Genomic DNA, 27,900 nt, shown 5'->3' with positions numbered 1-27,900 from the left:
AACTGCGATGTTAACAACCTCATGATAACCTAAACACAATTAAAGATGTTTGGAGTTTTATTTTAGTTATTAATTTCTATTCGTTGTCTAAGAGACGCTGATTTGAAACCTACAGTTACGGCATTTCCTGTTTCTGCCGGTGAGAGGGGAGTTTGCTAGTGTCACTCCACGGAGTTCACTAGGAGGGGTAGTGTGTAGGGCGTGGTTTGGGATTGGGCCAGTGTCTGACTGAGCAACAGTAGTCAACAGAAAACTGTGTGTGTGTTTAGCCAGTGGAGTGAAGTCTTCATCAGGGAACCAGAGGTGGAGGGAGAAGAGGGTTGAATCCCAAAAGAATAACAAAACAGGAGAAAAATCAAAGTGTGTTTTTGGCGACTCAACCCATCCTGTTTCGATTTGATTTCATGACAGCTTTTAAATGATCCATCACATCTTTGTGAGGAACTTCTATTACTAACGCCTCTACTTAAATGTCATTATATAGGAACAATATCCAAAATGGTTTTTGCTGTGATTACATGTGGCTGCGGCTAGGTACCGTTAGCATCACCAGCAAAAAAACGCATTTTAAGATATTATTATTTCTTTTATACAATGGTTACAAACACATGTACTGTCTGACAAGTTCTCTTGAAAGTATTGTACATACATAAGAATCAAAAAAGAGGAGAAAGCAAGAGAAGATGGCCGTCTACTAGCTCCCTGTTTACCACGAGAGAAAGTAAGAGAAGATGGCCGTCTAGCTAGGGCTGCTCGATTATGGCAAAAATCATAATCTCGATTATTTGGGTCAATAATTGTAGTTGCGATTATTAAATGTGATTATTCATTGACTTTGAAAAAAAATGTCAACAGTATGATTTTAACAGTTGTTCACCTTGAACTTAAAGTATAATTCAACTGAAAAAAAAAATATATATATATATATATAAAAAAAAGTAATAATAATAATACAAAAATAATCGTTTTATTTTGATTACGATGTTTTCGTAATCGTTGCAAGCCATAGTTGTAATCGCGATTAAAATACGATTAATTGAGCAGCCCTACGTCTAGCTCCCTGTTTACCACGAGAGAAAGCAAAGCAATCAAACCTTCTTTATTTTGTACTGTGGCGTCTTGTATAGCGCTGAATGTGATGCAGAAGGGAGCTATATATATGAAGGGGAGGGGCTGAGCTTGACCCTGGTGGTGGTGAATGGATGGTTGGGGTCGGTCTGTAGGGGAGGGGCTGAGCTTGACCCTGGATTCAGAGGGACAGGAGGTGAAAAGGGGTGGAGGAGGGTTGCGTCGAGTCACCCCTGAAATGACAGCTGTCAGAGGGGGGAGAGCAGATTTAAAAAGGTTAGCGGAGCGCTATGATAGGCTTGTGAGAATAGAGCGAAGTGATTGGTTAAGCTGGGGAGTGACGTCCCCGATCACTTATTGAGAGGAGAGAGAGTAGTTACATGGAAATAGTAAATGAATGAGTAAAGACGGTCTTCCTCGTTGAACTTGAACTTCATTTAGTCTTAGATCACTTCCACATGTTCTCCATCAGCTTCGTATGGCACCTTGGACATAACACAAGAAGAACATCCTTTTTTTGTTTTTGAAAGACAAACCTTTATTAATGATCCAAACATTTCATTTGATCACACATCCCATCAGTAAAGTCTGTTCAATGATTTCATGATCAGTTTCACTTTATCCACACCATGAATGTGTCTCAGCTATTTCAAACAGAATCAGACATGATTTCCTTATTGATTATTATCATTATAAGTTATGTTCTATAAAACATCAGAGTACACACCTTCTATTTGGATAACAACAACAACAACAACAACAAAAATTAGTATGCAAAACAATAACAATGTATTTCCCAAGCAAAGACTCTCAGCTATTTACAGGAGAATAATAAATGATGTCCTTATTGATTATGATCATGACAGTAAGTAATATCATTTTAAATGAAATAAGTGAAATAACCATCTGGGAACTCATGTGTTATTTAATTTGGGCAACAATAACATTTAATCTGTCAGAATAATACATGTGATTATAAATGTCTCTGTTGTTTTACAACCAGAATAAAATGTGTAGAATAAAAGAAGCTCTGCTGCTTTCTCTCTGAAGACTCGTGCACTACGAGAGAAACAACAACAAGAATCAAAAGAAATATCCAACACATATTTAGAGCAAAGTTTACAAATCAGTTCAGGTGAACAAGGATCCTCCTGAGCAGTGACAGCCTCCATGGCTACACAGACACAGGAAGGAGCCGGAAGAAAGTCCAACATCTACAGAACAACTCGTGAGAAGATGTTGAAGCCCCGCCCATCATGTTTGATTGACAGCTGATCTGTGCAGTGAAGACATGAACACTCAGCTCTGATGGACTCACGGTGAGTTTAAGAAGTAGAAGAGTTCCTCCAATGACTTCAGGCTATTTGAGTTTACAAAACTCAGCAGTGTTTCCAGAAATCTGATAAAGACAAACTCCAGCATGTAGCGGCTGAGTGAATGTGGTCTGGACTCTGTGGAGGAGAGTCATGGTTTCAGAGACGCTGTAGAAGGACAGAACACCTGCTCTGTGATCCAGGTACACTCCTACTCTGGAGGACGGAGGACCTGAGACGGGAGTGAGGATACTGTTGTAACGAAATGAATAACTGTTTTGGTCACACTCTAAGGACCAAGATTTGTCATTGTTTCCAAATACACTTCCCATCCCTGCTGCTCTGCTGATATTCTTGTATGCGACTGCTACAAAAACTGCTCTCCCTCTCCCTCTCCCTCTCCACTCCACCTCCCAGTAACAACGTCCAGTCAGACTCTCTCTACTCAGGACCTGAGGACATGCAGTGAATCTGTCTGGATGACTAGAATGAGACTGATGTTGTTTCATGCGTGTTGCTTTTCTGCTCCCCTCAGATAATACCAGCTGTGTCTCTGCTGTGTTTGGATCCAGAGTGATCTCCTGTGAATATGTTAAGAACCCAGCTCTGGTGGTGGGCTCTGCTGCTGAGAGTAAAACATCCACTTCAGTCGGTGAGACGTTTGTCCATTCCTCTCTCAGGACGTCCTGTAGTTTGTCTCTGACTGCTGACAGGGCCGCCGTCACCTCCTCAAAGTATCTCAGAGGACGGATGTTGATGCTGGAGGAGTGTGTAGCTTCACTGAGGGCTGGCAGTGAGGAGGGGTAGCTGAGCAGAAAGTGGTTGTGGTCCTCTGTGTGAGACAGCAGCTTCAGCTCAGCGTCTCTCCTCTTCAGCTCAGAGATCTCCTGCTCCAGCTTCTCCTGGAGCTCTCTGACTCCACTCACTTCTCTCTCCTGCTGGGATCTGAGCTGCTGCTTCACATCAGAGCTTCTTTTCTCCATGAGACGGATCAGCTCAGTGAACATCTCCTCACTGTCCTCCACTGCTTTCTCAGCAGAGCCATTGACGGCCTCCACCTCCTGCTGAAGCAGCTTCACCTCCTTCTCTCCGTCCTGGATTCTCTGCTCGATGTTTAGTCGACTCCCCTCCAGCTCTCTCTGCCTCTCAGTCCTCTCTGCTGCAGCAGACACCGTGTCGTGTCCTTTGTGTTCGTCCACAGAGCAGAGATAACAGATACACTGCTGATCAGTGCGGCAGAACAGCTTCATCACCTCGTCGTGACGAGAGCAGATGTTCTCCTGGAGCTTCTTGGAGGGCTCCACCAGCTTGTGTTTCTTAAAGACAGGTGATTCATAATGAGGCTGGAGGTGTTGGTCACAGTAAGAGGCCAGACACACGAGGCAGGACTTACAGGCTCTCAGTTTCCTCCCAGTACAGACATCACAGGCCACATCTCCAGCTCCAGCATAGCAGAGATCAGCAGGAGCAGGTGGGGGTCCAGTCTTCTTCAGCTCCTCCACTAAAGCTGCTAACATGGTGTTCTTCAGCAGGACAGGCCTCGGTGTGAAGCTCTGCCTGCACTGAGGGCAGCTGTGGATCTCCTTCTCATCCTCTCCGTCCCAGAAGCCTTTAATACACTTCATGCAGTAGCTGTGTCCACAGGAAGTGGTTACCGGATCCTTCAGTAGATCCAGACAGATGGAACAAGATAACATTTCCCGGTCCAGCTGAACTCCTTTCTGCGCCATTTCACCTCTCAGTAGCAGCGAGTGTGTGAGTTTCACTTCCTGAGAACTGAAACTATGTGACAGGTTATCTGAACAGCATGTGTGTGGGCGGTGAATGTGGCCTATCAGCTCTTGTGCTTTACCCACATGTTGGTTACACCCATGGTTACACCCCTCCTCCTCAGTGTGGATCTGAAGGGGAGGAACCAGGAAGTACAGAGTGGAGCTGGCTCTGTCTGAGAGCAGGAAGAAGAGGGAGGGCTCATCAAACTCTGACTCATTTGAAAAGAGCTTTTAGTTGTAAAATAAGTTGGTAAACTTACAAAATCTGAAGGGGGTTAAATACGTGTTTCCTCCAGTGTAAATGTATAGCCTCAATGTCCTGAAATAGCTGATTGATTTAATAGTTGAATGTACAGTCAGTCGTTTTTTACTGTAAGTTCTAGTAGTAGTTGTAGTACTAGCATTTCTGCAGCAAACACACACAGCTTCAGACCTGCACATTCACACGCCTGTGTGTTCTGGCGGCAAATGCACTGACCTACTTTTGCTGTTGTCGTCGCACACACACACTCCCATACACACATTCCTGTTTTTCATGTTTACCACATACCTCACTGTAACTCAGAGTCTGAAAGACTTCTCGTAAGAAGGATTCTGACTAAAATCGACTGCAGATTTCTTTATGTTCTCTCTCTTGATTACATATTTCAGAAACACATTACAGGCAGCTGGGTGAAAAACCACCGCACTCTTTCAGCACATTGTAATGTTAAAGTTTCTAACTCTAACCTGTTGTTTGAACAAAGTAACACACTGTTGTGATCACAAGTTCAAATGTTTAATCTTTGATTTATTTTAGTTGACGTTAAAGAACTTAAAGTTAAAGGGGCCCTATTCTGCTCATTTTCAGCTTCATATCAGTATGTAGTGTCTCTTCTGTGACATGTCTCCATGCTTTAATGTTCAAAAAGCTCTTTATTTTTCTCATACTGCCTGTTCTGCAGCACCTCTTTTCACCCTCTGTCTGAAACCAGAGTCCAGTCTGCTCTGATTGGTTAGCTGGCCGGCTCTGTTGTTGCCTCTTAGTATATCAAGCACAATGTGTTGGAGAGCTAGCCAATAGTATTACATATATTGATGTCACTATGCACAACCCAGTCTCACGGCATTTCGTGTTCACCAACACGATTTCCCCCTTTTTTTCGTGTTGCACAGCACGATTTTAAAAGCAATGTATTTCTATTGGTAGTCTCACGACATTACGTGTTATAGGAAGACCGGAAGCTGTGTGGTTCATAAAAGCATGTTCTTACTCAATATCAAGCCACAATTATTGCTTTTATTTTAAATCGTATAATTTCGGACTTTTGTTTCCGTCTGTGAGGAAAATAAATGGGGCTGAGAGCCTCAGAATACTGAAATCTGTATATATGTAAATCTTTTTTTCCTTCTAATTTGTTATTCTTTTCAAAATAACACACTGTTATTCACTCACCAATAACACACAATTATCCTTGTTTTTATTTATTTGTTTAATTCCATAATCTCTGGGTTTTTTGGCGTCCGTCAGGAACTGAATTTCAAAATAAAAATAACCGGAAACAGATGTACGAATGTACGGCTTCCCCACTGACACAGAGCGGAGGAAAAAATGGCTGGCTCAAGTCAGCAGGAGCAATTTCATGCCCAACAGCAAAAGAATATGTGAGGTAATTATATACAAACACTGCATTTGCACTGTTTCACAAAACGAAAACCACACCATTGGGAAAGCTTAATGTTTTGTTTAATACAAAAAAACCGGGAAAGGCTTGAAAAACACTGAGAGTTGAGACTCAGGGTGCAGGGTGAGGGTCTCAGTGCAGGTATTCAGGCTCCATTGAATCCCCCTCTGGTTCTTGTGCTGAAAGAGGGAGTAACAGACAGGAGAAAGGGTTATACACACCTATATAGCACACCTATTGGATGGGAAATTGCCTTGGGGAGATAAGGTGTGGTCTTTGTTCCCAACTGAAGTTATGGAACTTTATTATTTGTGAGTTTAACAAAGTATGACAAATGGCATCAGTAACAGATGTGATATGAATTTCTATAAAGTTGTCTCACATTCCTGGTCATATTTTATATATAGTATGTAATGAGTATAACATGTCCAGTAAGTATAAAGTGTTTCCTAATACTGTGTATTCAACCACTATGGTATAGTGTATGGTACTATGGTATGGTATCCTAGCTTAATCTGTTATCTGTAAACGTTCCCTAAATCTACTAATTTAGGGATAATCCACTGACATCCTTTAATACACATGTTAATTTGAATCAGATGTACTGATAATATCTGCAATATAAATCTTTAAACCTTTCTTACCTTTAAAAGTCCGTCACGAACGGTCTATTATGCTGCAACTCTACTGCGCTGCTAGCCTTGGCGCTAACTTCCGGGGAACGATTGAGAGGCTCCACGATCCGCCATTGCTGAAAAAAAGTGGCCCATTGGAGTGAACGGAGATGACGTAACTCTCAGTCTATATGCCGCTGGCTATTTCTATTATTAAGATTTACTCATTTATTTAATCATAATTTTTAATTCACTGTATTTTCACTTAAATGTTGTTTATTATGACTTTTATTAGTTTTATTTTCAAAATGTTACCACTTTCTAACATCCTCATGTTTGTCAATTGGTCGTCAAAGACAGATTAATAAAGTTTTTTTGTGATATCATCAGTTTTATTTTCTATTTCCCTATAATTGTCGTTGATCATTATCCAATCCACTTTATTTCTATAGTGTAGTGATCACTGATTTACATAATTCACTCATGGAACTACAGGTTGGGGGTATTGTTCCGCACGGACACATATGTTGACTGTACCTACTGTGTGCCTACTGTGTGCCCTCCTTTCTCTTCTTCCCTTCTCTGCCCGGACTTCAAGCCGACAACATGTGCTTTTCTGCTGCTCAATAAATCCAACTTTGTTCCTTCGATGCACCGCCTCCGACTCCCTTCTTTCGGCACTACAATAGCAAACAACAGAGTTGAACAAAGTGCTGTACCTCAACAACTGTATAAAAACAAAGCATAAATACATAAAAAACAGACAGGACAATGAAACCAGATCAGAAGCCACAGACTGAGAAACTCTCCTACACGACGTACAAACAATACAAAACACTAGCAAGATAAAAACCCACATTTAAAAGCACAAGTGTCACCTGGTCTGTAAAAGCCAGGGGAAAGAAGTGGGTTTTTAAACGAGATTTAAAAACAGGCAGAGTTGGAGCAAGTCTAACCTGGAGGGGCAATTCCTTCCATACTGTTGGAGCGCAATTAGTGTGGCGCGGCTCCACTAGCATGAGGGAGGGGACAGACTGAGTGATGATGAACACTGTGCTTTGTTTCAGGAGGAAACTCAGTTATTCAATCAGGAGAGACGGTTTTGATGAAAGAATACATATTTATTGCCAGGAATACACAAATGAATGAAATGGAGTTTTGGCGATTAGGCCCCGTTGTGCAGGAGTATCATTCGGGAGGGGAGAACCGATCCAATGAAACCCCCCGGGGTCTAGACACTGGTGGTGGTGAATGGATAGTTGGGTTCGATCTGAAGGGGAGGAGCTTAGCTTGACCCTGGTGGTGGTGAATGGATAGTTGGGGTCGGTCTGAAGGGGAGGGGCTTAGCTTGACCCTGGTGGTGGTGAATGGATGGTTGGGGTCGGTCTGAAGGGGAGGGGCTTAGCTTGACCCTGGTGGTGGTGAATGGATAGTTGGGGTCGGTCTGAAGGGGAGGGGCATAACTTGACCCTGGTGGTGGTGAATTGATAGTTGAGTCGGTCTGAAGGGGAGGGGCTTAGCTTGACCCTGGTGGTGGTGAATAGATAGTTGGGGTCGGTCTGAAGGGGAGGGGCTTAGCTTGACCCTGGTGGTGGCGAATGGATGGTTGGGGTCGGTCTGAAGGGGAGGGGCTTAGCTTGACCCTGGATTCAGAGGGACAGGAGGTGAAAAGGGGTGGAGGAGGGTTGCGTCGAGTCACCCCTGAAATGACAGCTGTCAGAGGGGGGAGAGTAGATTTAAAAAGGTTAGCGGAGCGCTATGATAGGCTTGTGAGAATAGAGTGAAGTGATTGGTTAAGCTGGGGAGTGACGCCCCCGATCACTTATTGAGAGGAGAGAGAGTAGTTACATGGAAATAGTAAATGAATGAGTAAAGACGGTCTTCCTGGTTGAACTTGAACTTCATTTAGTCTCAGATCACTTCCACATGTTCTCCATCAGCTTCGTATGGCACCTTGGACATAACACAAGAAGAACATCCTTTTTTTGTTTTTGAAAGACAAACCTTTATTAATGATCCAAACATTTCATTTGATCACACATCCCATCAGTAAAGTCTGTTCAATGATTTCATGATCAGTTTCACTTTCTCCACACCATGAATGTGTTTCATCTCAGCTATTTCAAACACAATCAGACATGATTTCCTTATTGATTATTATCATGATAAGTTATGTTCTATAAAACATCAGAGTACCCAATTTCTATTTGGATAACAACAACAACAACAACAACAACAACAACAACAACAACAATTAGTCTGCAAAACAATAACAATGTATTTCCCAAGCAAAGACTCTAAGCTATTTACAGGAGAATAATAAATGATGTCCTTATTGATTATGATCATGACAGTAAGTAATATCATTTTAAATGAAATAAGTGAAATAACCATCTGGGAACTCATGTGTTATTTAATTTGGGCAACAATAATATTTAATCTGTCAAAATAATACATGTGATTATAAATGTCTCTATTGTTTTAGAACCAGAATAAAATGTGTAGAATAAAAGAAGCTCTGCTGCTTTCTCTCTGAAGACTCGTGCACTACAAGAGAAACAACAACAAGAATCAAAAGAAATATCCAACACATATTTAGAGCAAAGTTTACAAATCAGTTCAGGTGAACAAGGATCCTCCTGAGCAGCCTCCATGGCTACACAGACACAGGAAGGAGCCGGAAGAAAGTCCAACATCTACAGAACAACTCGTGAGAAGATGTTGAAGCCCCGCCCATAATGTTTGATTGACAGCTGATCTCTGCAGTGAAGACATGAACACTCAGCTCTGATGGACACACGGTGAGTTTAAGAAGTAGAAGAGTTCCTCCAATGACTTCAGGCTATTTGAGTTTACAGAACTCAGCAGTGTTTCCATATTCATAATAAAGATAAACTCCAGCATGTAGCGGCTGAGTGAATGTGGTCTGCACTCTGTGGAGGAGAGTCATGGTTTCAGAGACGCTGTAGAAGGACAGAACACCTGCTCTGTGATCCAGGTACACTCCTACTCTGGAGGACGGAGGACCTGAGACGGGAGTGACGATACTGTTGTAACGAAATGAATAACTGCTTTGGTTACAAACTAAGGACCAAGATTTGTCATTGTTTCCAAATAAACTTCCCCACTCTGCTGTTCTGATGATATTCTTGTATGCGACTGCTACATAAACTCCTCCCCCTCTCCGCTCCACCTCCCAGTAACAACGTCCAGTCAGACTCTCTCTACTCAGGACCTGAGGATATACAGTGAATCTGTCTGGGTGAAGAGAATAAGACTGTTGTTGTTTCATGACTGTTGCTTTTCTGCTCCCCTCAGATAATACCAGCAGTGTGTATGCTGTGTTTGGATCCAGAGTGATCTCCTGTGAATATGTTAAGAACCCAGCTCTGGTGGTGGGCTCTGCTGCTGACAGTAAAACCTCCACTTCAATCGGTGAGACGTTTGTCCAGTCCTCTCTCAGGACGTCCTGTAGTTTGTCTCTGACTGCTGACAGGGCCGCCGTCACGTCCTCAAAGTATCTCAGAGGACGGATGTTGGTGCTGGAGGAGTGTGTAGCTTCACTGAGGGCTGGCAGTGAGGAGGGGTAGCTGAGCAGAAAGTGGTTGTGGTCCTCTGTGTGAGACAGCAGCTTCAGCTCAGCGTCTCTCCTCTTCAGCTCAGAGATCTCCTGCTCCAGCTTCTCCTGGAGCTCTCTGACTCCACTCACTTCTCTCTCCTGCTGGGATCTGAGCTGCTGCTTCACATCAGAGCTTCTTTTCTCCATGAGACGGATCAGCTCAGTGAACATCTTCTCACTGTCCTCCACTGCTTTCTCAGCAGAGCCATTGACGGCCTCCACCTCCTGCTGAAGCAGCTTCACCTCCTTCTCTCCGTCCTGGATTCTCTGCTGGATGTTTAGTCGACTCCCCTCCAGCTCTCTCTGCCTCTCAGTCCTCTCTGCTGCAGCAGACACCGTGTCGTGGCCTTTGTGTTCGTCCATAGTGCAGATATAACAGATACTCTGCTGATCAGTGCGGCAGAACAGCTTCATCACCTCGTCGTGACGAGAGCAGATGTTCTCCTGGAGCTTCTTGGAGGGCTCCACCAGCTTGTGTTTCTTAAAGACAGGTGATTCATAATGAGGCTGGAGGTGTTGGTCACAGTAAGAGGCCAGACACACGAGGCAGGACTTACAGGCTCTCAGTTTCCTCCCAGTACAGAAATCACAGGCCACATCTCCAGCTCCAGCATAGCAGAGATCAGCAGGAGCAGGTGGGGGTCCAGTCTTCTTCAGCTCCTCCACTAAAGCTGCTAACATGGTGTTCTTCAGCAGGACAGGCCTCGGTGTGAAGCTCTGCTTGCACTGAGGGCAGCTGTGGATCTCCTTCTCATCCTCTCCGTCCCAGAAGCCTTTAATACACTTCATGCAGTAGCTGTGTCCACAGGTAGTGGTCACCGGATCCTTCAGTAGATCCAGACAGATGGAACAAGATAACATTTCCCGGTCCAGCTGAACTCCTTTCTGCGCCATTTCACCTCTCAGTAGCAGCGAGTGTGTGAGTTTCACTTCCTGAGAGCTGAAACTATGTGACTGGTTATCTGAACAGCATGTGTGTGTGGGCGGTGAATGTGGCCTATCAGCTCTTGTGCTTTACCCACGTGTTGGTTACACCCCTCCTCCTCAGTGTGGATCTGAAGGGGAGGAACCAGGAAGTACAGAGTTTAGCTGGCTCTGTCTGAGAGCAGGAAGAAGAGGGAGGGCTCATCAAACTCTGATTCATTCCAGGAGGAAGAGCAGCGCTCAGACTCTGACCTACACAGAGCCTCGGTTACAACCTCCTCCTCATTTGAAAAGAGCTTTTAGTTGTAAAATAAGTTGGTAAACTTACAAAATCTGAAGGGGGTTAAATACGTGTTTCCTCCAGTGTAAATGTATAGCCTCAATGTCCTGAAATAGCTGATTGATTTAATAGTTGAATGTACAGTCAGTCGTTTTTTACTGTAAGTACTAGTAGTATTGTGTGTGTGTGTGTGTGTGTGTGTGTGTGTGTGTGTGTGTGTGTGTGTGTGTGTGTGTGTGTGTGTGTGTGTGTGTGTGTGTGTGTGTGTGTGTGTGTGTGTGTGTGTGTGTGTGTGTGTGTGTGTCATACTTGCCAACCCTCCCGATTTTCGCGGGAGACTCCCGATTTCATTGCCCTCTCCCGGTTTCCTCCCGGGTTCATATTTCTCCCGATTTCTGACAAAATCAGATTTACTCTGGACTGTTTCCACTCGGACTTTAATACAGCTACACCATTGTTTGGTTTCCATGGTAACACGTCTCTTTAGTAGCGCACGCAACTGAAAGTCTGACAGGGTGAGGCAGATAGTCACAGAAAACAGAACAAGAATTGACAACTACTCTACTCTCTGCTCACTCCTTTCCTGCCCACACATATGCTCCATCAAGGATGGTGCTACAGGCTGCACTTAGAACTACAATAAGCATGTTAATGTTAATCTAACAGCTCCTGCGATAAACTAGCAACCCCCCCATTTTGCATTTTGAAATGCTCCCGATTTCTGAGATCTCAAGGTTGGCAAGTATGGTGTGTGTGTGTGTGTGTGTGTGTGTGTGTGTGTGTGTGTGTGTGTGTGTGTGTGTGTGTGTGTGTGTGTGTGTGTGTGTGTGTGTGTGTGTGTGTGTGTGTGTGTGTGTGTGTGTGTGTGTGTGTGTGTGTGTGTGTGTGTGTGTGTGTGTGTGCGTGCGTGCGTGTGTGTGTGTGTGCCTTATCCTGTGCATTCGCACTAAATATGAACCTGAAAACTACACGTCCTCTTTAATTGACACCAAAATGATGATTTTTGGTTGAAATCTTCTTTTAAATCTTTTCTTTTTACCCTCCAACAGATGTGTCTCAATGGAGAAGAAGAAACCTCAGATTCCTTAGAGTCCATCGAGGTGAGTTCCTCCGAGGAGACGTCCCCCGCTGTGTCCCCTTCCCAGGACCCCATCACAGAGACACCCCATCCTATAACGTGATGCAGGAAACCTCACCTCCTTCCTCACTCCCTTCCTCACCTCCTCATCTCCTTCTCTCATCTCCTATCAGAGGACCCTCAGACCTCCTCCCTGAAGACCCAGCAAACATAGCTCTGTTTATGGACGTTTCTCCGAGCGCTGACCGCCTGAACGTCCTTCCACATGTGGAGGCCTCTGCCTCCCCCTCTCCAGAGTTTCCTCACTCTTTCTCCACGGCAGCCCCCACCCTAAAGATCCCTCTAACCACCGCCCTCACCGGGGTCCTTGTTTGCGTCACGTTCCAGTTCTACACCCCCGAACCAGAACCAGAACCCAGAGGAGACAGCAAGTGATCCAAAGAGACTAAGTGAAGTGTTTTGGCCGTGCTGCTTTCTGACAGAGGATCTGTGAGGGTCTGAACGTAATCTGATTTTAAATGAAATAATTGGAGCGGTCCGGTTATTATACTTTATAACTCTATCATCTTTATTTTCCATTTCATTGTATTTTTGAATGACTTTTTTTATTGTTTTAATCTATTTTATTTTCACATTTGTATCAATTGCTTGTCAAACCCTTTGAAGTGTATCAGAGGAGCTCTGAAAGGTGCTCATTGTTTTCAATTTGATAATTGGTGATAATTTTATCGTTATTTTGACTTTACTTCCTTTATTCTACCTATTTCTATTATTAAGATTTACTCATTTATTTAATCATAATTTTTAATTCACTGTATTTTCACTTAAATGTTGTTTATTATGACTTTTATTAGTTTCATTTTCAAAATGTTACCACTTTTTAACATCCTCATGTTTGTCAATTGGTCGTCAAACACAGATGAATAAAGTTTTTTTGTTATATCATCAGTTTTATTTTCTATTTCCCTATAATTGTCGTTGATCATTATCCAATCCACTTTATTTCTAGTGTAGTGATCACTGATTTACATAATTCACTCATGGAACTACAGGTTGGGGGTATTGTTCCGCACGGACACATATGTTGACTGTACCTACTGTGTGCCTACTGTGTGCCCTCCTTTCTCTTCTTCCCTTCTCTGCCCGGACTTCAAGCCGACAACATGTGCTTTTCTGCTGCTCAATAAATCCAACTTTGTTCCTTCGATGCACCGCCTCCGACTCCCTTCTTTCGGCACTACAATAGCAAACAACAGAGTTGAACAAAGTGCTGTACCTCAACAACTGTATAAAAACATAGCATAAATACATAAAAAACAGACAGGACAATGAAACCAGATCAGAAGCCACAGACTGAGAAACTCTCCTACACGACATACAAACAATACAAAACACTAGCAAGATAAAAACCCACATTTAAAAGCACAAGTGTCACCTGGTCTGTAAAAGCCAGGGAAAAGAAGTGGGTTTTTAAACGAGATTTAAAAACAGGCAGAGTTGGAGCAAGTCTAACCTGGAGGGGCAATTCCTTCCATACTGTTGGAGCGCAATTAGTGTGGCGCGGCTCCACTAGCATGAGGGAGGGGACAGACTGAGTGATGATGAACACTGTGCTTTGTTTCAGGAGGAAACTCAGTTATTCAATCAGGAGAGACGGTTTTGATGAAAGAATACATATTTATTGCCAGGAATACACAAATGAATGAAATGGAGTTTTGGCGATTAGGCCCCGTTGTTAAGGAGTATCATTCGGGAGGGGAGAACCGATCCGATGAAACCCCTCGGGGTCTAGCCACTGATGGTGGTGAATGGATAGTTGGGTTGGGTCTGAAGGGGAGGGGCTTAGCTTGACCCTGGTGGTGGTGAATGGATGGTTGGGGTCGGTCTGAAGGGGAGGGGCTTAGCTTGACCCTGGTGGTGGTGAATGGATAATTGGGTTCGGTCTGAAGGGGCGGGGCTTAGCTTGACCCTGGTGGTGGTGAATGGATAGTTGGGTTCGGTCTGAAGGGGAGGGGCTTAGCTTGACCCTGGTGGTGGTGAATGGATGGTTGGGTTGGGTCTGAAGGGGAGGGGCTTAGCTTGACCCTGGTGGTGGTGAATGGATAATTGGGTTCGGTCTGAAGGGGAGGGGCTTAGCTTGACCCTGATGGTGGTGAATGGATAGTTGGGTTCGGTCTGAAGGGGAGGGGCTTAGCTTGACCCTGGTGGTGGTGAATGGATAGTTGGGGTCGGTCTGAAGGGGAGGGGCTGAGCTTGACCCTGGTGGTGGTGAATGGATAGTTGGGGTCGATCTATAGGGGAGGGGCTTAGCTTGACCTTGACCCTGGTGGTGGTGAATGGATGGTTGGGGTCGGTCTGAAAGGGAGGGGCTTAGCTTGACCCTTGTGGTGGGGAATGGATGGTTGGGGTCGGTCTGAAGGGGAGGGGCTTAGCTTGACCCTGGTGGTGGTGAATGGATGGTTGGGGTCGGTCTGAAGGGGAGGGGCTTAGCTTGACCCCGGTGGTGGTGAATGGATGGTTGGGGTCGGTCTGAAGGGGAGGGGCTTAGCTTGACCCTGGATTCAGAGGGACAGGAGGTGAAAAGGGGTGGAGGAGGGTTGCGTCGAGTCACCCCTGAAATGACCGCTGTCAGAGGGGGGAGAGTAGATTTAAAAAGGTTAGCGGAGCGCTATGATAGGCTTGTGAGAATAGAGCGAAGTGATTGGTTAAGCTGGGGAGTGACGCCCCCGATCACTTATTGAGAGGAGAGAGAGTAGTTACATGGAAATAGTAAATGAATGAGTAAAGACGGTCTTCCTCGTTGAACCTGAACTTCATTTAGTCTCAGATCACTTCCACATGTTCTCCATCAGCTTCGTATGGCACCTTGGACATAACACAAGAAGAACATCCTTTTTATGTTTTTGAAAGACAAACCTTTATTAATGATCCAAACATTTCATTTGATCACACATCCCATCAGTAAAGTGTGTTCAATGATTTCATGATCAGTTTCACTTTCTCCACACCATGAATGTGTTTCATCTCAGCTATTTCAAACAGAATCAGACATGATTTCCTTATTGATTATTATCATGATAAGTTATGTTCTATAAAACATCAGAGTACCCAATTTCTATTTGGACATCAACAACAACAACAACAACAACAACAACAACAATTAGTCTGCAAAACAATAACAATGTATTTCCCAAGCAAAGACTCTAAGCTATTTACAGGAGAATAATAAATGATGTCCTTATTGATTATGATCATGACAGTAAGTAATATCATTTTAAATGAAATAAGTGAAATAACCATCTGGGAACTCATGTGTTATTTAATTTGGGCAACAATAACATTTAATCTGTCAAAATAATACATGTGATTATAAATGTCTCTGTTGTTTTAGAACCAGAATAAAATGTGTAGAATAAAAGAAGCTCTGCTGCTTTCTCTCTGAAGACTCGTGCACTACAAGAGAAACAACAACAAGAATCAAAAGAAATATCCAACACATATTTAGAGCAAAGTTTACAAATCAGTTCAGGTGAACAAGGATCCTCCTGAGCAGTGGCAGCCTCCATGGCTACACAGACACAGGAAGGAGCCGGAAGAAAGTCCAACATCTACAGAACAACTCAAGAGGAGATGTTGAAGCCCCGCCCATCATGTTTGATTGACAGCTGATCTCTGCAGTGAAGACATGAACAACCAGCTCTGATGGACACACGGTGAGTTTAAGAAGTAGAAGAGTTCCTCCAAGGACTTCAGGCTATTTGAGTTTACAGAACTCAGCTGTGTCTCCATCACCAGAATAAAGCCAAACTCCAGCATGTAGCGGCTGAGTGAATGTGGTCTGGACTCTGTGGAGGAGAGTCATGGTTTCAGAGACGCTGTAGAAGGACAGAACACCTGCTCTGTGATCCAGGTACACTCCTACTCTGGAGGACAGAGGACCTGAGACGGGAGTGAGGATACTGTTGTAAAGAAATGAATAACTGTTTTGGTCACAAACTAAGGACCAAGATTTGTCATTGTTTCCAAATATACTTTCCATCCCTGCTGTTCTGCTGATATTCTTGTATGCGACTGCTACATAAACTCCTCTCCCTCTCCACTCCACCTCCCAGTAACAACGTCCAGTCAGACTCTCTCTACTCAGGACCTGAGACCATACAGTGAATCTGTCTGGGTGACTAGAATAAGACTGTTGTTGTTTCATGACTGTTGCTTTTCTGCTCCCCTCAGATAATAACAGCTGTGTGTTTGCTGTGTTTGGATCCAGAGTGATCTCCTGTGAATATGTTAAGAACCCAGCTCTGGTGGTGGGCTCTGCTGCTGACAGAAAAACCTCCACTTCAGTCTGTGAGACGTTTGTCCATTCCTCTCTCAGGACGTCCTGTAGTTTGTCTCTGACTGCTGACAGGGCAGCCGTCACGTCCTCAAAGTATCTCAGAGGACGGATGTTGATGCTGGAGGGGTGTGTAGCTTCACTGAGGGCTGGCAGTGAGGAGGGGTAGCTGAGCAGAAAGTGGTTGTGGTCCTCTGTGTGAGACAGCAGCTTCAGCTCAGCGTCTCTCCTCTTCAGCTCAGAGATCTCCTGCTCCAGCTTCTCCTGGAGCTCTCTGACTCCACTCACTTCTCTCTCCTGCTGGGATCTGAGCTGCTGCTTCACATCAGAGCTTCTTTTCTCCATGAGACGGATCAGCTCAGTGAACATCTTCTCACTGTCCTCCACTGCTTTCTCAGCAGAGCCATTGACGGCCTCCACCTCCTGCTGAAGCAGCTTCACCTCCTTCTCTCCGTCCTGGATTCTCTGCTGGATGTTTAGTCGACTCCCCTCCAGCTCTCTCTGCCTCTCAGTCCTCTCTGCTGCAGCAGACACCGTGTCGTGGCCTTTGTGTTCGTCCACAGTGCAGATATAACAGATACTCTGCTGATCAGTGCGGCAGAACAGCTTCATCACCTCGTCGTGACGAGAGCAGATGTTCTCCTGGAGCTTCTTGGAGGGCTCCACCAGCTTGTGTTTCTTAAAGACAGGTGATTCATAATGAGGCTGGAGGTGTTGGTCACAGTAAGAGGCCAGACACACGAGGCAGGACTTACAGGCTCTCAGTTTCCTCCCAGTACAGACATCACAGGCCACATCTCCAGCTCCAGCATAGCAGAGATCAGCAGGAGCAGGTGGGGGTCCAGTCTTCTTCAGCTCCTCCACTAAAGCTGCTAACATGGTGCTTCTCAGCAGGACAGGCCTCGGTGTGAAGCTCTGCCTGCACTGAGGGCAGCTGTGGATCTCCTTCTCATCCTCTCCGTCCCAGAAGCCTTTAATACACTTCATGCAGTAGCTGTGTCCACAGGTAGTGGTTACCGGATCCTTCAGTAGATCCAGACAGATGGGACAAGATAACATTTCCCGGTCCAGCTGAACTCCTTTCTGCGCCATTTCACCTCTCAGTAGCAGCGAGTGTGTGAGTTTCACTTCCTGAGAACTGAAACTATGTGACAGGTTATCTGAACAGCATGTGTGTGGGCGGTGAATGTGGCCTATCAGCTCTTGTGCTTTACCCACATGTTGGTTACACCCATGGTTACACCCCTCCTCCTCAGTGTGGATCTGAAGGGGAGGAACCAGGAAGTACAGAGTGGAGCTGGCTCTGTCTGAGAGCAGGAAGAAGAGGAAGGGCTCATCAAACTCTGATTCATTCCAGGAGGAAGAGCAGAGCTCAGACTCTGACCTACACAGAGCCTCGGTTACAACCTCCTCCTCATTTGAAAAGAGCTTTTAGTTGTAAAATAAGTTGGTAAACTTACAAAATCTGAAGGGGGTTAAATACGTGTTTCCTCCAGTGTAAATGTATAGCCTCAATGTCCTGAAATAGCTGATTGATTTAATAGTTGAATGTACAGTCAGTCGTTTTTTACTGTAAGTACTAGTAGTATTGTGTGTGTGTGTGTGTGTGTGTGTGTGTGTGTGTGTGTGTGTGTGTGTGTGTGTGTGTGTGTGTGTGTGTGTGTGAGAGAGAGTTTGAGAGACACGAGATACGGCTGATACTTGACGATCTGGCGGAGAAAGGTTGTGGAGCCTCTGTTGATATGTCGTTGTAAATGGCTTGATGGAAAGCAGGTGTGTAGTCGGGGAGGGTGCACAGCTGATTGCAGCAGGTGAGTGGAGGTTGAGCCGGGAGCCAGGAGTGACAGCCACCATGCACACACAAACAACACAGACAGGGGGAAACAAACAAACACAAAGGAGACGGCTGGAGCAGTACAGCCACCACAGCGTTACCTAATGCAACTCCACACTATGTCTTACGGTGCCGTGTACCGGAGGGGAGAGAGAGAGAGAGAGCAGGGAAGGGGGGGGGGGGGGGGGGAGAGAAGTAATACGATTTCCTGATAAAGCTGTGGAGAGTATGTGCTGCAGGGAGGTGGATGCACAACGCACCCAGGAACGAACGCTAGCTCCGGTCCTTTTTACTGTGGACTCGATGTCCTGACAGGCTGGTATTTGTGCAACCTGCACAAACACAATACTGCACCATGATTACAAATGGTGAAATACAATGTAAAAATACCAGCTCCTTAAAACACAACCGCTCTACTCAACGCAACTCTACTATACCCGCGGTCAGAGAGCGGAGATGTGTCCCCTGTGTGATGTAATATGACGCGTTTGACGTATGACCTTAAAAAAAAGCCGTTTTTAAGAGCAGAGCTCAAAATTGCTCCTTTCCCTCTGAATTCCTGCCCTTATGTCTCGTAAAACATATCAAATCCTGCATTCAGTTTTTTAATTGTAATTTTCAAGCAAGTTTAAGCATAAATGTAGAAAAAATAAAAACCTGCAAGATGCTCTTTAAGGAAAAACGCAACACCAGGAACATATCTCCATAGCAACAAGACATTTTCTCTGTTGGTTTTAGAGAGTTAGCACATTGAAACGCCCGATCAGTGATTCCTTTTTAATCTGGAAGGTAAGAGTTCTGTTATTTTCTATGAAGTCGAAGCGCTTTGATTACAGCGAGGTTTCTGAGGGCTGGGTAAGATGTTTACACTATGTAACACTTGCACTTCTATTGGCCAGCGCTCCAACACAGTTCTACGTGATAGGTTAAGGGGCGGGACATCTCTCAGTGGTTGACCAATCACAACAGAGCCTAACCTGCCTGAAACTGAGAGACTCCTGACATTCTAGTTATCTTTTAAAGCTGCCAGCTATATTTGTTTATCTGCAAGTAACGTGTTTTGTGAAACATGTCTCAGTAGAGGCACAAGATACAACTAGGAAATGCATTTCCTGCTTAAAATGCGTGCAAATGCTGTAAGCTGCGCACATTTGTTGCTGAATTTAGCTGAAAATGCAGAAAAAGCTGAATATTGTAATAGTTGAATGGTGACTGTCGCTGCTTTTAGCTACAAACTGCTGAACTTAGCAGAGAAATGCAGAAAAGTGAAATGATTTAAATCAAAATTGTTACAGCTCAAATGCACTGACTTTGTTGAAAGCTTGAAAGTTAAATGTTAGACTGGAAGAGTAGGACAAATAGTGATGAAGCTTAATATTTCAAAGAAAAGTTGAAAATGTATAAACAACTACAGTAAATGTGTATTAGAGCAACCCTCCTGTCGGTATCTCTGAGACTCTCAGTCTGACAGGAGAGAGTTCTCCCTCCACCTTGTTGTTGAAAAAGCTCCTTATATCCGTTAGCGTAGCTAGCTAGTAGCTAGCACCAGATGCTAACCACAACGATCTCCGGTACAGGTGCGCGCGCTCTCTCTCTCTCTCGCGCGTGCACGCACACAAAATGGCTCGCTCGTGCCTGCCACACACACACACACACACACACACACACACACACACACACACACACACACACACACACACACACTCGAATCAGACCTTTTTCAAATGATGAATTTCACATAAAAAAAATACCTACATTTCTTGGGGGTGCTATGGCTATCCTGGGGGGTGCTTCAGCATCTGGTAAAAAGGCTACTGAATTCTTTACACTCATGTCCAATCCCATTCCAGTGTTGGAATATAAACTAAGTATATTTATGCAAGTACTGTCAAAGCGTCTTTGAGTTTCATGAAAAGCGCTTTAAAAGTCCCATGTATTATTATTATTATTACTGTACCAATGAATAAATGAATATTTCCATTTTATGCTACTTTATAATTCGAAACATTTTGGAGGCCGATATTGTACTTTTTACTTGCTAACATAATTTACTAAGGTAATTTGATTTTACTTCACATTTATTTGCAGAACTTAAAGTGGGCATTTTATACTGCTTTTCAGGGGGGAGTGTGTGGGAGAGAAACTATAGATTGTAGCCTTTGCAGACCATTGACATGCACTAAAACCTATATAACACACTACAGGAAAGGGAAAAACCCGTAAAAACTAAATAAAGCCTCTTAAATGTTTGGAAAATTAGGTTGTTTTTTGCATCAGTCCAAAATAAACACCCTCACTGACCGTCAAAGATACCTTTTCAAAAGAAAGATTTTCCAGCAGATTGAAGAACATACGGGGACAAACGGCTGCATTTCAAATGGTGCTTTTATTGCAATGTGTTGCATTCCCACATTCATGGATGTTATAGATTTGTTAGTCAAAGCATCATTTCCTCAAGGTTGGCATCCTCACCTTGGAAAAAAAAAAGAAAAAGCAGAGGGATCAAATGCACGAGGTGTTTGTGTTTTGAGTGTAGTAGAGAAGTGTGTGTGTAAACTTGAGCAGCTACGAACATATGGATAAACAAAACCTCCCAATTTGATTAGACTTCCAGTAGATGCAAATAATAAAAAGTGTTTTTGTTTGTGTGTCCGCCCGCAGGACTCTCACTGCCCGCAGGACTGGACCCGGCCTGAGACTGATTGTCTACAACATTCAAAAAGAAAAAGGTAGATGTCTTTATATTCACGTTACACACCTGAACAGAGGGGTCGGGGGGGAATAAAAGAGACAGAGAGAGCGAAAGAGAAAATATAACATGCATAAGATTCTCCCAGATGAACATTGTCACTCATATTGTCTTGTAATAGCTGCTCCGATGCCTCTTTTGAAAACAAACTTTACATGAGTGTAATATATAAACAAACGGACGGAAATGAGTAAAATGTATAATATATATTTATATTAATTTGTAAAAGGGAGAAAGTGGAACCTTGGTCATTTTCCTCACAAATTATCCAGAGGAAGCATCACCTACTGTAACCCCCAGAAATGAACACAACTTGGTGAGTTAATAATAATAATAAAGTCTTACAATACTAACTTGATGCTGTTCACACAGAGAAGAGATTAGCTTTGTAACACCTGCACCAGGAGTGAGTGGGAGTTAAAGGACTGCAGAGAGAGGTGCACAAATACCAGTTTGGACCAATCACAGGAGAGGATTTCTTCAGATTTTCAGGAAAACAAAGGAAATGTATTCTACGTTTCGCTTGGATATCATGATATGTTTGAGCAAATATCTCAATAAAGACAATATGACGGGTTAACTATGGGTGCTTTTACAATTATTTAACCAATGACCATCAGAAAGTGGATTTATTGAGTAGATGGGGAAAGGCGAAATATTTTTAAAAATAGAACCATGTTTTAAATTCAGAATGTGTTCGATGAAAACTAGCCTTTTGGCTAATTTGAGTACTTTTAAATGTTTTGAATATGTTGATTAATGTACACCGTCCCTTGTTTTAAATAAATCAATTACATTCAATTTGCAAGGAAAACCCATGAATTTTGCCATATTACAATATCCAAAACTTGATCTAATCTTGCCAAGCCTTAACCCCTTTATTTTTGGAATATATATTATCAAACTTCGTTTTTTAGCTATGATATCCGGCTCACACCTCAATAGAACTACTGTGATGATATTCTAAGGTTAACTATGCCTTCACACGATGATTACATAATGAAGATTTTTGATGAGTGATCATCAGTAATGTGGATTTCATGATAATTAAAGCGAACATCTCATGCGTCAAATTTCCTAGTTTGTTTTTTAGCTTTCAACTTCACAAATCCTGCAGAATGCATTGGTCACATCCTGGTATTTTCTGCACATAGAGAACCAGAGGATACAAGCAGCACCAACATGTCAGTGCACGGCTGTAGCTAAGTGTCACACAACCAGGATTTAAAACAAAACAAATGTCCACCTTGGTTTAAGGAAAAACACGTTTGAAGCCGAGTGAAAGCCGAGCGGCGGCGGCGGCGGCTAACGAGCTAACTGTTGCTAAAAACAGGAATGTTCGGAGAGTTCAAGCGGCAGGTTTTTTTTTTTACAGTTTGCAGAGAGGAAGAGGAGAAAAGAGGGTGTCACCTGAAGAAGATTGGCATAGTATTTATACTGAGGATCAGACAAAGAGAGGCGTTACGAAGAAGGTGTGCCATTTTGAAGCCGTTCGGATAATGGGTATCCTTACAGTCGAGTTCTTCGTGAAGAACCTGAGCTACTCGTTTAATTTTTACATTCAGGGGACTTTTTATTTCTATGTCTGATTGCATGATGGCCTTTTCACTTCCAAGTAAATCTGATATATATATAAAGTGCAAAATTAGATTGTATTTGCAAATATTTCCTGGAATAATTTGATTAATCTACGTGTGTAAAAAAGTCAGTTTATTATACAGTTTCTTTTTTTTACAAAGGTGAAAAAAGGTTTTAAAAAAAACACTGGTTAACAAGGTTACTATTGTTAAACAGCAAAGGAGAAATCTCCACTGCAGAAAGTATATACACGAGGCACCTTAGTTTGGTATAAAGGATTCAGGACATGGAGAAAAGAGAGTCAACTAAAGACGGGGGCTTTTTATCATTCATCTCTACAAATACTCTGCCTATGAAATCAATGACTTAGTGTTGCTCCAGTGTTACATCTACATCGTTAGGAAATGCTTGTTTCAGTAAGGTGCATAGCAATTCAATTCCTGTAAACGGAAATAACACTTCAGGCACAAAAAAAGACCTCATTGGTGGAAAAAGGAGGCGTCTCCAGAGAACAGATTGGGCGTTGAGAATAAGCGAGGAACATGCAGCCGTGTGTGGGACAAAGAGAAAGGAAAAAAGCCGCTACATAACGTCCAGTGATGGCGAGGTTTGCATATGATATCCATCAAAACGTCTCCAAGCTTTGGTCGTGTACTAATGCGAAGAAAGGCTTCGAGAAATGACGAGAAGAACCCACAGTTTTTACACGATGACCAGGCAATGCTTCTCCATGAAACCAAGGCTCCACTCTCCCAGATCTGCTAAAAACTTTTGACAGAGAAAATTAAATATGGCCTTTTTTTGTTTTGTTTTTTTAAATTAACCCGTAAAAAAAAAAAAAAAAAAAAAAAAAGCCAGTCCACGCTGCTTCTCTCTCTCTCAGTAAAATCACATTCAGCAGTCGCTAGAAACCATTCTCTGGCAAACGTTTTGTGTTGTTTTAAAATCTGAAACACCCGCTGTGCAGGGTCTAAAGAGTGGAAAGAAGAACAGAATCAAAGCAGGACATCTTCCACCTTTCCATCTTAGAGAACACCAGATATACAGTGTGAATCACTTACACTCACACACTCACTGATAGTCATATAACATACACATCATCAGAAAAAAAATAAAAAATAAGTAGAAAACATAAATCATGACGAGGCGAGTAGTTTTTTTTCTCTTACCACAAACTCGGAGCACTACTTTTTTGTTTGATTCTGAACAAATACATATTCACATTTCTCTGTTATATACATTATGTTAACATCTTGAACGTTATAAAAGAGCCTTGTACCTGTTGCTGTAGTGAGAAAAAAAAAATGGAGGGACTGCTGTTTTCTTTTCCATACAAATAAACAAACAAACAAACATTGGTTGTATTTGGCATGTTTTTCATAAGCTGCTGTTTGTAGAGGAATGCCTATTCCACGCAGGAGTGACAGGAAGGATGGAGGTTATCAATACTGTGTGTGTGAAACAAGAGGAGGCAGACACTGGCAGAATCCTTCCCATACAAAACAAATACATTCTTCCACTTTGTGCAGCTTCTGTCTCTTCTGAGTTTGTACATCGACCAAACAGTGGCGCGCAGGACTGTCCGGCTGCTGAGTTCACACTGTGAGAGACACCGTCAGGGGTTGCTTAAGAAGCTGTCTTTACCAAGTGCTGCGTATAATAAGTGCAACATGGGAACACATCGAAGTGCAGGCATAAAAATAAATTAAAATTTGTTTGAAAAAAATACAGGATTTAACATTTTTGCCCCCCCAGTTCGCACCCTAAAATGTTTCATTGCTTTTAAAATAAACAAGGGGAAGTACAAGTGCATATCATCAGAGAACGAATTAAACTGCTGCAGGTCGATCTTAGTAAAACCTTTTTTGACATTATCTACTGATGCTGATCTCAGGTGAGCTGTATCTAAGTTTTGTATTGTGAGGTTTATTTTGGCTTTTAAAAATGGCATCAGCTACTGTTTCCAGAATGTCCTGTGTTCCTAATGCTTTCCTCTTTTATATAAGAGTTCAAATTGAATATGTTTCGTCCTGCTGGTCGATTAAAAGCGTCTAAATAAATGGACTTGGACAAGCAACGTCTCAGTTTGGAGGGAGACGGACAGTTTCATCTGAGACATATTTAATCTAATCTCATGAGAGCTGGAAATCACGCTTTATTTGGTGTTGACCAATATCGGCTGTTTCCAGATTTTCCTGTGAGGACTTTATGCTTGACTTCTTCTATATACGATTTTAAATTGAATATGTTTTAGATATGGTCGAACGAAAGTGTGTCGATGCACCGTTGATTAAATGAATTGTTATTGGCACCCTAAACCTCAGAATACATATTTGTCCTCCTTAGAAGTGCTTGGTAGCCTTGTTGAATACAAGTATGCAACATTGCCAAAGAGTAAAGCAGAAACATCTGATCAAACAAAACTCACAGTGTGAACTCACGGCAACAAGGAAAGAATATCAGACTCTCTGATATAAAAAACAACCCAATAATAATGAGGTAATAAAAAGGTGCACTACTGATGGTTTCTAATAAATATACACAAAGAAAAATAGAAAAATAAAATCTCAGAAAGTCTCTGTAAATCATGTGTTTCTGCAGACTTGTTAGAGAAACACTTTATAAGGTGTGAGCCCTCTGTTGGGACACAGCTGAGCACAAAGTGGTTTTCTCACATCGTACGACATCGGAGGAGTGTGTGTGGAATGTCGACCTTTTGCATACTATCCCTCTTTTATCTGTTGCATACGTTGAAGTATCTCAGTACACAGGAGAGCCCTATTCCACTGAAGGGAGCATCAGACTGCAATGAGAGTGAGGAGTTAGGTAGTTGCATTTTTTTCTTTTTTTACAGAAACGTCCCAAAATCTTGAATGTGAGGTCTGCGCTGTGTGCAAAAGAAAAAAAAAACCCTCTCCACAGAATCCACTACTGTCTCTAGGGAACAGACAAACCAAGACCAGGGATGTTGAGGCATTTTTGACCGAAAAAGGGCTTTTGTGGTTGTTTTAAATCACTAAATCTCCTCTAATTCAAATGATGTTGTGTTAAAACTACTCAAAAGACAGACTTCAATTTTTAAGAATTGCACACTTCTAATATTTTGGTTTAAAGAGGACATATGCTTCTTTTCAGGTTCATATTTTGTGTCTCTACAGTGACATGTCAACCGCTAAGAGGTGTCCCGCCCCTTCTAGTACAATGTGTTTGAGCGCCAGCCAATAGGAGCGTGAGTGTTCAATAGTGATGTCACTATGTTCCTGAAGTAAACTGGAAGGGAACACATTGACACAGGGATTTTAGCCTTTGCAGAACATTTACATACACTAAAACTACAGCATAGGGAACGCCACAAAGTTCATAATATATGGGCCCTTTAATATATCAGACTTTTCTTATTTCTAATATCCAGATCATTCTGTTATAATTTAGAGGCAACATCTCGGGAAGGTTTGTCCTTTTTCTTCTCAACTTCCTGTCAGTGTGCATTATAATCCGCACATCTTTTCCGATGTTTTCTTTGTCAACAGAGGTCTGTTATCGCTGAGAGAGACAGTGGCCCAATCCCAAACCACGCCCTACGCCCTACCCCTCCGTTTGCGCGGAGGGTCCACCACATTAAATGCTTTTCCAAACCAACGAGTGTGGAGGGGGAGTGGGTTATCAAGCCCTCAAACAGCGAGTTTGCGTCTGTGCTGACTTCACGTGTTGCTCCACCTGACCGGACTCTACGCTGTATGTGTCCGTCAGGAAACAAGCTGTTTTAAGTAGTTCCAGCAAACATCCACTGATAAACTGCGATGTTAACAACCTCATGATAACCTAAACACAATTAAAGATGTTTGGAGTTTTATTTTAGTTATTAATTTGTATTCGTTGTCTAAGAGACGCTGATTTGAAACCAACAGTTACGGCATTTCCTGTTTCTGCCGGTGAGAGGGGAGTTTGCGAGTGTCACTCCACGGAGTTCACTAGGAGGGGTAGTGTGTAGGGGTAGTGTGTAGGGCGTGGTTTGGGATTGGGCCAGTGTCTGACTGAGCAACAGTAATCAACAGAAAGCTGTGTGTGTGTTTAGCCAGTGGAGTGAAGTCTTCATCAGGGAACCAGAGGTGGAGGGAGAAGAGGGTTGAATCCCAAAAAAATAACAAAACAGGAGAAAAATCAAAGTGTTTTTTTGGCGACTCAACCCATCCTGTTTCGATTTGATTTCATGACAGCTTTTAAATGATCCATCACATCTTTGTTAGGAACTTCTATTACTAACGCCTCTACTTAAATGTCATTATATAGGAACAATATCCAAAATGGTTTTTGCTGTGATTACATGTGGCTGCGGCTAGGTACCGTTAGCATCACCAGCAAAAAAACGCATTTTAAGATATTATTATTTCTTTTATACAATGGTTACAAACACATGTACTGTCTGACAAGTTCTCTTGAAAGTATTGTACATACATAAGAATAAAAAAAGAGGAGAAAGCAAGAGAAGATGGCCGTCTACTAGCTCCCTGTTTACCACGAGAGAAAGCAAGAGAAGATGGCCGTCTAGCTAGGGCTGCTCGATTGTGGCAAAAATCATAATCTCGATTATTTGGGTGAATAATTGTAATTGCGATTATTAAATGTGATTATTCATTGACTTTGAAAAAAAATGTGAACAGTATGATTTTAACAGTTGTTCACCCTGAACTTAAAGTATAATTCAACTGAAAAACCAAAAAAATATATATATATAAAAAAAAAAGTAATAATAATAAAAAAATAATCCTTTCATTTCGATTACGATGTTTTCGTAATCGTTGCAAGCCATAGTTGTAATCGCGATTAAAATACGATTAATTGAGCAGCCCTACGTCTAGCTCCCCGTTTACCACGAGAGAAAGCAAAGCAATCAAACCTTCTTTTTTTTGTACTGTGGCGTCTTGTATAGCGCTGAATGTGATGCAGAAGGGAGCTATATATATATATATCTTATAATAAATTGCTTTCAATATTTCTTTTTTTCAGAAGATGGAATAACCTCCACTGTAGCGGTATTACAATATCATGGTGCCAGAAATAAACCATTAAAATA

General features: G+C 42.7%; 2 protein-coding genes and 2 long non-coding RNA genes across 4 annotated transcripts; 2 read left to right on the top strand and 2 right to left on the bottom strand.

Annotated features, from left to right (window-relative positions):
- Positions 1–1,604: 1,604 nt before the first annotated feature.
- On the bottom strand, positions 1,605–11,408 carry LOC307016285 (uncharacterized protein). Its single transcript, XM_079645323.1, has 3 exons — positions 9,275–11,408; positions 6,984–7,111; positions 1,605–4,326 (listed from the first exon to the last, which is right to left on the bottom strand). The coding sequence occupies exons 1-3, from the start codon at positions 10,942–10,944 to the stop codon at positions 2,429–2,431; spliced, it is 3,696 nt and encodes a 1,231-aa protein (XP_079501449.1). The 5' UTR covers positions 10,945–11,408; the 3' UTR covers positions 1,605–2,428.
- LOC307014735 lies at positions 5,739–7,082 on the top strand. Its single transcript, XR_013801304.1, has 2 exons — positions 5,739–5,802; positions 6,471–7,082. It is a non-coding gene; the product is annotated as an uncharacterized lncRNA (long non-coding RNA).
- A 3,811-nt stretch (positions 11,409–15,219) lies between the features above and the next one.
- LOC307014733 (tripartite motif-containing protein 16-like) lies at positions 15,220–18,079 on the bottom strand. The gene has a single exon (XM_079642843.1). It carries the CDS (start codon positions 17,755–17,757, stop codon positions 16,087–16,089), a length of 1,671 nt encoding a protein of 556 aa, XP_079498969.1. The 5' UTR covers positions 17,758–18,079; the 3' UTR covers positions 15,220–16,086.
- A 2,793-nt stretch (positions 18,080–20,872) lies between these two features.
- Positions 20,873–23,284, top strand: LOC307015115. Its single transcript, XR_013801424.1, has 2 exons — positions 20,873–21,228; positions 21,621–23,284. It is a non-coding gene; the product is annotated as an uncharacterized lncRNA (long non-coding RNA).
- The last annotated feature ends 4,616 nt before the right edge of the window (positions 23,285–27,900 follow it).

The sequence above is a fragment of the Notothenia rossii genome (assembly GCF_949606895.1).
Source record: "Notothenia rossii genome assembly, chromosome: 8".
Classification (NCBI taxonomy): Eukaryota; Metazoa; Chordata; class Actinopteri; order Perciformes; family Nototheniidae; genus Notothenia; species Notothenia rossii.
This window is presented reverse-complemented; position numbering and strand designations above follow the sequence as displayed.

Coding starts and splice junctions, on each gene's coding strand:
- LOC307016285 (XM_079645323.1), bottom strand. CDS start 10,944: ATGGCGCAGAAAGGAGTTCAGCTGGACCGGGAAATGTTATCTTGTTCC. Junction 7,112..9,274: donor GAGTTCTGTAAACTCAAATA/GCCTGAAGTCAT, acceptor TTGCTATTGTAG/TGCCGAAAGAAGGGAGTCGG. Junction 4,327..6,983: donor AAGAGAAAGGAGGGCACACA/GTAGGCACACAG, acceptor TCCTGCTCTCAG/ACAGAGCCAGCTCCACTCTG.
- LOC307014733 (XM_079642843.1), bottom strand. CDS start 17,757: ATGGCGCAGAAAGGAGTTCAGCTGGACCGGGAAATGTTATCTTGTCCC.